Source organism: Petaurus breviceps, unplaced genomic scaffold, assembly GCF_028583685.1.
Source record: "Petaurus breviceps papuanus isolate PSGF00001 unplaced genomic scaffold, PetGlider_PUasm1.0 213, whole genome shotgun sequence".
In the NCBI taxonomy this organism is placed as follows: Eukaryota; Metazoa; Chordata; class Mammalia; order Diprotodontia; family Petauridae; genus Petaurus; species Petaurus breviceps.
In genome coordinates, this window is record NW_027185860.1 from 3,497,228 (window position 1) to 3,508,155 (window position 10,928).

Genomic DNA, 10,928 nt, shown 5'->3' on the forward strand with positions numbered 1-10,928 from the left:
CACAGGATCTGGCAGCTTCTACACTGAGGGATCGAAGGGCTTAGAATATGATATTCCAGAGGTCAAAGGAGCTTGGGTTATACCAAGAATCATCTACCCAGAAAAACTGAGTATCATGTTTCAATGGAAAATATGGTCATTCAATGGAATAGAGGACTTTCAAGAATTCTTGATGAAAAAAAAAAACAGCTGAATAGAAAATCTGACATTCAGATACAAGAAGCAAGAGAAGCATGAGAAGGTAAACAGGGAAAAGAAATCATAAGGAACTTATCAAAGTGAAACTATTTACATCTGTACATGGAAAAACGATAATTGTAACTTATGAAACTTTTCTAAGCATGAGAATAATTGAAGGGAATAGAAATGTTTTTGTTTATATATATATGTGTGTGTGTGTGTGTGTAGATACATATGTATGTCTATATAGGAGGGTATATGGGTGTATGAATACATATGTGAGTGCATGTATATATGTGTACAGGTATACACAGAGGGCACAGGACCAATTGAATAGGAAGGGATGGTACTTAAAAGGTGACATTGAGAGGTGAGAGAGGATTATAAGGAGAGGAGATGGGAAGAGACAGAATGGGGTAAATTATCTCATATAGAAGAGGCAAGGGAAAACGGTTACAATCGAGGGGAAGAACAGGAATGCAAAAGGAAATGAATCAACCTTACTCTCATTGAATCTGGCTTAGGGAAGGAATGACATACACACTAAATAGGGTATCTCACCCTAACAGGAGAGTAGGGTCAAAGGGGATGAGAGGGGGGATGATGGAGGGGAGGGCAGGTTGGGGGGCAGCAAAGTTGGAAGCACCTACTTTTGAAAAGTGACAGGGTCAAAGTATAGAATAGAACAAGTGAGGTTGGGATAGGATGGAGGGAAATATAGTCAGTCTTTCACAATATATCCACTATGGAAATGTTTTGCATAGCTATACATGTACAACCTATACTGAATTGCTTATCTTCTCAGTAAGGGTGGGATGAGGAGGGAGGAAGGGAAAGAATCTGAAATTCAAAGTTTTAAAATCAAATGTTTAGAAAAAAAATTTGTTTTTCATGCAACTGGGAAATAAGATACACAGGCACTGGGGCATAGAGATCCATCTTGCCCTACTGGAAAGTCAGAGGGGGATGGGAGAAGATGTTGGAGAGAACAGATTGGGGGAGGGCATATTCAGTGGGTTCACTGTTTTGGGGTGGTGGGTAGGGCAAAGATGGGGAGGAAATTTGTAACTTGAAATCTTGTAGAATTGAATGATGTAAACTAAAAATAAACATAAAATTTAATTTAAAAAAAGACCACTGAACTCAGCAAGAAGAATGTCATTAGTGACCTTTGAGGAAGCCAATTCAGTAAAGTTTTAAGAACAAATGTCAGCATGGAAAGGGGCATTAGAGTAGGAGTCATGATAACTTGAATTTCAGTCTTGTCTGAGACACTTAATAACTAGTGATCATAAGGAAGTCATTTCATCTGTCTGAGGATCATGTACCCATTTAACAAATGAAGCCTATATATTTGTACTCTTTCCCAGATCTGTTGTGAGAAAAGCGATTTATAAAATTAAAGTAAATAAATAAAAGGCACATCCAAGATAATTCACGGGAAAGAGTGGCACTGAGTAAGGAGAGAAGAAAACACTCATTATGTATTTAACTTCATTCTTCAACTGATTTTGTCCCATAACTGTCTTAGACATAGTTCTTTGTCTCTAAACTTAAAAAAACTCAGCTGACCAAAGTTGTAAAATCCAGTTCTCTTGCTAATCACTGTTTAATTCTTGCCTCCAGGAAATCTGCTATACTTGAAGAATTTGGGCAGACATCAGGGAATCTTGCCTAATATCTTTACACCAGGTAAGCTGTCCTTCCAGGATGTCTGGTTTGCTATCCAAAGAAGTCTAATTCACTAACCTTGCAGGTGGTCTCCAACAATGAACATTAGTCACAGAAAGGATGCAGGGGGCTATTGCCAGCCCCTCATTCCCAACTTCTAATCAATCATATGACAATGTGATTGTTATCATATATACATACATAAATAGCCTCAGCTATATAACCAATCATGTTGTCCTCAAACCTGTAATGTCACCAATACAACTGTATTATTTTCTCATCTACCCTCTTCTGTTTTCGGTTCTGTATTTCCCCCATAACTATAAAAGTGGAACTGTCCTTCTCCTCGGGGTCTTTGGTTTATCCAGTTCACTCCCTGTTAATAAACTGTTACCCTGCTCATAGAACATGTGCTTCAATCTACCTTTGGTGAACTTCACTCAAAATAGATTTGAGTCTTAAAAAGAAACCAAGGATTTTAAGAGGGGGAGTTGAAAAGGGAGTACACTTCATGCAGAACGAATAGCCCATTACAAAACATGGACAAGACAGAAGAGAGTGTTATGAATGAGGAATGTCCTACAGCATAAATTCTGTGAAAGTAATGTATAATAAGGCTAGAAAGGTTAAGTTAGAACTAAGCTACAAAGAGCTTTGAATGCTGAAAACAAAAGTTTATGTTTGATCCTAGAGGTAACAGAGAGAGCTGTAAGAATTTACTGAGCAAAGGAATAAAATGGCCAGACTTGTGTTTTATGAAGACTATTTTGGCACTTATATTGGAGGAGGGACTAGAATGAAGAAAGAATTGAGACACATATGAAACAGAGGACTACTGTAATAATCCAAGTAAGAAGTGATAAGGGCTTGAAAAAATGGCGAGAAGGACCTTCATTCAAAAGATCAGGAAGTAACAATGACAATATTTGGCAACTAATGAATATATGGGGTGAGGATGAGGCAAGAACAATTGGGAAATTGATTTAAAATCTAAATCTTCTTAACAAGGAAGCTCAACACACTCAACAAAACAGAAGTTCACTACCTCAACAGTCTTTTGAGTGCTACTCAAAATGTTAGTTAGACAATCAGAGGTATAAGAATGGGTACAATACATCTGACCCAAGAAAGCTGTATTTAGCTTTTGCCTAATCCTACTTTAAATACCACATTCAATTTACATTTTTTCCAATCTGGATCTATGATTTCATTAGTATAAAGAACTCCCACTGACGACTGCCAATTATTCTGTAATTTTCAGTCTCACATGAGCTACCTTGGGCACTGAGAGTAAACAGCCTGGATTTCACGGTCAATATGCTTGAGGCCAGAGCTAAAGCATGACTCCAAGGACCTGATCTATGTCCACTACTACACACTTTTAACTTAACTAGATGTTAAAATTACAGAAATACTAGTCATATTCTAACTTCCTCCAAAAGTGCTTCTTTCTTATTATTAAAATCAGATTGAAATTCATATTACAATTTAAATGATATCAATTATTTCTCTAAGCCTAAACTACTTTCTTTTGGAACCTTGCTCACATGGATCAATTCTGCATTTTGTATACAGACTCCCACTAGAGAGAAAAGTGATATATTGAAATTGAAGTAGCTTTCCATTTAAGTAGAAAAAAATTGAAGGCACAACTTGATTAAAAAAAATAAACTTAAGTTAATACAAAATACTCTAAACTCTCCAAGTTTCATTGGTGGAAAAAATGATAATCAGACCATAAGTCCCTAGATGATGAACCTGTTTTATTCAGAATGCACAGAACGATCAATACAATAATTTTAAGTTTCACGTACCAAATAATTGCTTCTTTTTTATCCAAATCTATTATCTGATACTTGGCATCATCAAATAATTGTTTGCTACATATCTCTTAGCTCTGCAGTGAAGTGCCATCTGTATCACTGAGGAAATAATTTTTTCTGATAGCTGAAATTAGATCCTTTGATAGAAACAATATAAATATGTAACAATATAAATTATGTAAAATATGCTACAGAAATTTTGTTACGACTTTGAATAAATATACATTTCATTAATGTATATTTAATAAGTGCATATAAGTTAGGATATGTAATCCTTTTATTTTTTTAAAGTTATATAGTAAAATGTTTATATTTGCTATTTGATTTTAATCAAAAAAAGTAAAATATTGGTGTTATGAATAATCACTACAATTCTAAGTACTGATAAAGCATACATATTAAATAAAACATTGTAAGGGGGCTAGGAAGCAGCATGGGTGCAAAGGTTCATCAGTTAAATACTCTCTTATCAGGGTTTGCCAGGATTATCAATGGGGAAGGAAGCATAATTAGCACACTCCCTAACCTGTGTAACCCTGTCTCCTTGGTGATTTCAGGACTTCAGCTAAACTTAAAAGTAACTCTCATATCAAGAAAGACTGAGGAAGGGGTGGCCAGGTGGCTCAGCGAGTAAGAGTACCGGCTCCAGTGTTGGGATGACATGGAGATCGAATGCCGGGCTCAGACACTCAGCACCACACCCAGAAATAACTGGCCGTGTAACCTTGAGCAAGTTACTTAACCCCCATTGCTTAAAAATTAAAAAAAAAAAAAAGACTGAGGATTTAGTAGAAAGATTCATCTTCTATTAATTGGCTATTTACTTCCAGGTAAGTTATATTCCTTCTTTGTGATTCAGTTTCCCTTCCTGCCAAATGGGAATAATACACCTTCTTTACTTTAATCACCTCATAACTTTACTTTAGGCCAAAATCAGTAATAACCATGAAAATCAGAATGATCATACAAGTATTAATAATGTTACTGTTAGCTACTGGTCAAGAAAAATTCAATAAAAGTTAATATTATTGAGATGTAAATGTCTACTTCATATGAGAGCATTGTGCTTAAGTTTTGAGAACTAATATAAAATTAAGATAAGACAAGGCCTCCACCATCATGGACCATTATAGTCCAGGAAGAGCAGAACACACATAAATACTTGCCTAATACAAGATTATAAAAACGAAGTAAATCATAAAATGAATCTCATACTGATGAATACAGACTTTTATTATGCTTGAAAAAAGTATAAATACTTCTCTCAAATATATTCTTTATTATAGAATGTAAAAGAATTTGCTATTTTTCTACTATATTTCTAATTTACTTAAGCATATGTTCAATTCTGAAATAAATTTCTCTCCTTATAATTACTTTTATCTACTATCCTGGGAACCCTGCAAAAAAGCTACAAGTCAGGCAAGTAGCTCCTGCATTACACCCAATGATTACAAAATTAAAAGTGTTCCTCTCTGCAGATACACATATTCCATTCTAAAAATGCCCATTTTTGTTTTTAGAGCTGAGTAATGTAGGAATTATATTAAAAAGACATGAAGGAAGTCCTAGTTATTGAGGATAAAAGCTACTGGAAAAAGGTCCTTCAAAATGAATTAACTTAAAAAAGTGACTGACATTTCACAGTAAATAGTGAGAGAGAGGAGTGACTGGGACTTTAATTTACATTTAACAAAATGTCAATCACAACTGTAACTATGCATTAATTCTTAGGATGAACAAAGAGTTAATCAAGGGGGGGGAGGTGTACTTAACTGTTGCAAAAAAACCCTGAAGGACAGCATTATATGACATCATTTACTTTATGCCTGATTTTCACAACAGTAGCACAAAGAAAGTCACTATTGTAAAAATATATTAGGTCTGCAGAAAATTTCCTTCGGTCCTTTTCTTAATCTTTTGATATTCAAATATCATTCTCTTCTAAAGAGCCCACAGACAATTGGGGGAGCCCACTGAGAATGAGAACAAAGACAGAACACAGATATTGAGGCAATAGGTTAATGGAGATAATGTTTTAGTGGGGACTAATTTTATAAGTGGCCAGTTCATTAGTGAATATTTTCATAGCAAGCCAACCTTTGATTCCCTATGCAACCTCATAAGGAGCATGAGATATACAGTAGATGGAGAACTAGAGTAGTAATAAGTAATAGGTGTGTTTAAGTCCCCGCTGCCATACAAACTGCCAGGTCACTTGACCTCTCAGTGCCCCTGGCAACTTTCTAAGACTGAGATGCAGAAGAGATGCTGATTTGCATTGGAAGAGGGTATTTCCTCATCAGGAGTTACCTATATCAACAAATTCCCAGGCCCAGAATTACCCTATAATTTAATACTTAGATTGTAATGGCCCCCAATACAGAGGAGTTGCATATGAAATGGAAGTTACGTTAGAAAGTTGGTATGAGAAGCAAAAATGTATATAATAAAAATTACTCCCGAATTTAACAATTAGAAATGGAAAGAAATTACTCCTGAAACTTGCTCATGAAGTATATTTAAACAATTAGAAATGGAAAGTGGCTAGTGTCACTTTTAAAAAAGGTAGTCTGTAACAAAGAGCAGATAGATCTCAGATGGATGCCTAGTCTAGTCTTACGTCACATGAGACTCAGTTAAAGGAATTTGCAATGTTTAGCTTGGAGAACAGAAGATTTAGAGGAAATATGACAGCTATGTTCCAGCATGTGGAGGGCTATCACGTGGAAGAGGGAGGGATGAGACTGCTTTCTTGGCCTCAGTACAAATATTAAGGAGTAAGGGTAGAAGTTGCATGGGCAAATTTAGACTGATGAATGAGGAGAAAAACTTTGTAACCATTAGAAATGTCTAAATGTAGAATGAGAGGTGGTAGGTTACCCCAACTTGGAGGTCTTCAAGAAGAGGCTGAATGCCCACTTCTCAAGCCAAACATTCAGTCAGGTACTATAGTGATAAAGGCCTGGGCCTGGAATCAGGAAGACCTAAGTTCAAATTTGACCTCAGACACTTACTAGCTGTGTGACCCTGGGCAAGTCACTTGACCACTGTTTGCCTCAGTTTCTTCACCTGTAAAATGGGGATAATAATAACACCTACCTCCCAGAGTTATTGTGAGGATCACATGAGATAATAAAGTACTTAGCACAATATCTGGCACAAAGTAAGGACTACACAAATGTTAGCTATCATTATTGTTATTGTTATTATTATTAGTCCCTTAGTACTTACAAGTATTTCTGAATCAAATTAAAATGCAATTTAGAAATATTTAATATAATAAAAATACATTAAAATATAGATAACATTTTAAAATGGATTAGTGGCCCCCCTTTCTATTTGAATGTAATATTACTGTTTTAATATATGGGTGGGTGTACATGACTGCAAAGATCCCTTCCAGGAAGCTCTCAAATTCTGTGATTCTGTGAATCAGTGAATAAAATTTATTAAATATTTATATACCAGGAACTGTGTTATGTGCTGGGGTCATAAAGACAATAGCAAAAAATTCCTGACCCTGAAAAGTATATAGTCTCCCTAGGGGAAACAAAATGTACGTGTGTGTATGTGTATGTGTGTGTGTATAAAAATAGATACAATATTGTGCAGAAAAGCAATAGCATGGGGCAGGGGGGGGGAGGGGGATGGATAAGCAGCACAATGAATAAAGTACCAGCCCTGGAGTCAGGAGGACCTGAGTTCAAATGCGGCCTCAGACACTTAACACATAACTAGCTGTGTGACCTTGGGCAAGTCACTTAACCCCAATTGCCCTCCAAAAAAAAAAAAGGGCAAGAGTACCTAAATGGATCACTAAAGGCTTCATGCAGAAAGTTATGATTGAGCTGAGTTGTGACAAAGGAAACTAGGTATTAGTCTAAGAGGCCAAAGTGAAAAGTAAATTTCACATGTAGGGGACAGTCAGTATAAGAAGTATGACTCCCATCCTTCTGGCAGGATGCTACATAAGGGACACATGTGGAAAAGAGAGTAATGAGGAATGAGATACTAGAAATTACGTTGGGAGGGTATTAAATGCCAAACAGAGGAAATAATATTTGATTCTAGAGGTAATGGGAAACCACAAGAGCTTATTATTGAGTTTGACATGATTAAGAAGAGCAAGGAATTTGAATCAATATGGTTAACCACACAGCGTAATAGAGACCACATGGAATGGACTGAATAGGTCTCTAAGCCAGGGAGACCTAAGTTCCAAGTCTTGTCACCAACATACAGGATAAAACTTTACTTTCAAAGTTGTAGGGAGTTTTCCAAGAGTTGCTAGGGTTTTTCCATATTTGCTTATTCCTGAAACCAAAGAAATTATAGATACAGATCCCCTTTTAATCCTACAATAACCATAAACCAACCCTGTAATCTATAATAATGATAAAGTATAATTTCATTTATATATATTTTGGTAACATAATACTATTCAGATATTAAATAATTTAAAAAGTAATTCCAAAGTTACTTGTGGTAATTTTGGTAAAGAGAGACAAAGTAAAGATAATTTTGTTTTACCTCAGCTATTGTTATACAATCTGGAAATACTGAATGAACCAAGTGGTTTGCCAGCATCAGATAAACCAGGGAATCTTCATCAACTTGGAGTCCAAAATACTCATTGTAATCACCTGAAAAGCCTTGACCTAGCAAAGAAAAACAGTAAGAGACTGGCATGTTAAAATCTGCATGGCTTTTTAAGTCAATATAAAAATATCACTAACATCAACTAATTAACATGCTTCAAGAGTGTAGAATGTAAAAACGGGCCTCAAAACTGTTATCCTAACAATAACAGTAGAAAGATTTGCCTTTGAAAAGGTCCATTTCAGAGAGCTGATCAGATCTATAACATAGTAAATCCTCCAGCCTAACTTTGTACTTATTACAAGCAGTTTTACTAGTTCCTTTTATTTATTACTTTTAATTAATATTAACACTCACATCTTTTTATACTGGGCTTTGAATGGAATAGTCAGATAATTATTTTCATATTTCTATTCTTTTGTTTCATTCTAACCAATTATGACATTAACAGATTTTTAACAGTTATTTTGTATTTTGAGATTGTTTCAGTAAGCAAGGGTAATTCTTAAATTCATCTTCTGATCTTTCCATTATAGAAACAAAGGCAGTAGTGTTATTCCAGAAAAAAAAAATTTTAATCATCAAGTGATTGATTTTTAAGTGAATGATTGGTTCACCTACCCATTCCATGATGGTGATAAAGCATGGATGTTACACCATCAAAACGGAATCCATCAAAGCCATATTCTTCTAGCCACCATCTCAAGTTAGAAAGAAGAAATCTTAAAACTTCCCAGCTGAAATATTAATACAGGTATCTGGTTACTTCAAATAAAGTGAAACAATTTGCTATGGTTTTAAAGAACATATGTTTAGAAAGGAAGTTTAAAACTAAGATTTCAAGTATCAATCATTCTACAAACAAATATCTATAGAAAAAAAGATAGCTAAATGTGGTCAGACATGTTGCTCAGGGGATTTTTTTATAACAAAGAGAAAGTCTATTCAATTTTGACTCTAATTGTAAAACGTATGTCAGAATAAAAACGTAAAAAGTTCATTCAGAAACTACATAAGGGAGCGGCTAGGTAGTGCAGTGAATAGAGCACCAGGTGTGGAGTCAGGAGGACCTGAGTTCAAATCTGGGCTCAGACACTTAGCACTTACTAGCCATGTGACCTTGGGCAAGTCACTTAACCCCAATTGCCCAGCCTTCCCCCCTCCAAAAAGCTAAAAAAACAAAACAAAACAAAACAGCTATGTGAAAAAATTGAGGTTCTGAGGGATACATTTTTTATTCATTCTCAACCAGATTTTTGATGTCTCATAGCCATAGATGTTTTCTGATTGCTTTGTATATAGAAAATGTGTTAAAATATTACTTTACCTTGACATTTAAAACAAGCTAGAAGAGATAATACTCACATATTATATTTCAAAACAGATAAAAATTTCAGAATTTAAGATAAAATTTTTAAAAATATTTCAAGTTGACTGCACAATAAAGTCATATTAACTAGTTTATGCTATATGGTGAATCAAAATGAGGTGAAAAGCTAATTATCAAGAAACATGTGTTTAGCAAAGTAGAAAGCTCTACAAATTAAAGAGTTTTGCATCTAATTTTTTTAATACGAAAAGGGAACAAAGAATATTACAACAATTACAACTCAATTAAAAACACCACATGAAACAAGTCTATTTCAGGCAACTGAAAGGAGGGCACTATAAATTTGCATTTTCTTTAGTCATACAGTTATGGTTGAATTGTCTATCTTATTACAAATGGAGTTTTAAGGCCTTAATAGCTCGTTTAGTTAAATGACAAAACTATAATAATGGATACAAATCTTCACCAAGTTAAAATATATGTATTTTTAAAACCCTTCACATATTACCATGCAATCAAATGTTAGCTGAGATTCAGTTATCACAGTCAATTTAAAACTTATAAATCTGTACTTTTTGAGGGGACAAAGGACTAGATGTTAATTAAAGGTTTTAAATAAATTATTCTGGAATCTGAAAACTTATTAAAAGTGAAAAAAGAGAAAACGTAAGAAACAAAGTTGATGTTTAAGTGTATATTAGGTTTCTGGATCGTTATGCCAAATTCAGATGAGGTAAATATTTGACCTTGCAATTACAATTCACTCACTATTTTAACAGAGAAATCAAAAAGCAATTAATCAGTTTTGTTACCAAAGGGCAAAGATATTAAATTTATAACATTTAATTCTTAAAGGGAACTCAGAAACTATCTGGTCCAAAGTCCTCAATTTAAAAATGAGGAACCTGAAGTCAAGCAGGGGAAGTGACTTGCCTAATTAAAGTCCTCTAACAACAGAGGAAATTTCCTTTACATTTTGCCATGGCTTCCTCATGATTAAACAAATCTACAACTTTTCTGCCCAAAGCATGAATTTCTATTGTTTCCTACCAAACTTGGTTCAAGTCTATCAGAAATCATGCTAATTGATTAACTCAAGGAGGGTGAGACACGATATAAGGTAAACAGTAAAGGGAAGGTAGAAATCAAAACTTGGGATAGGAGGATATCTTTATTATGTTTTAGAAGTGAAGGGAAAATTGGTGATTGGTTCATACTGTACTAACAATCCATTTTTTAGGAAAATTGGTGATTAGTTCATACTATACTAACAACCCATTTTTTAGGAAAATTGGTGATTGGTTCATACTATACTAACAATC

The 10,928-nt window shown here is 34.6% G+C and overlaps 1 protein-coding gene across 1 annotated transcript in view; it reads right to left on the reverse strand.

Annotated features, from left to right (window-relative positions):
* GBE1 (1,4-alpha-glucan branching enzyme 1) overlaps positions 1-10,928 on the reverse strand; it is a 272,631-nt gene that overhangs the window by 103,870 nt on the left and 157,833 nt on the right. Inside the window, exons 8-10 of the mRNA XM_069093902.1 lie at positions 8,898-9,013; positions 8,158-8,335; positions 7,918-8,032 (exon numbers count right to left, since the gene is read on the reverse strand). Coding sequence (XP_068950003.1) covers positions 7,918-8,032; positions 8,158-8,335; positions 8,898-9,013 — 409 coding nt within the window. The remainder of the gene's footprint in view (positions 1-7,917; positions 8,033-8,157; positions 8,336-8,897; positions 9,014-10,928) is intronic.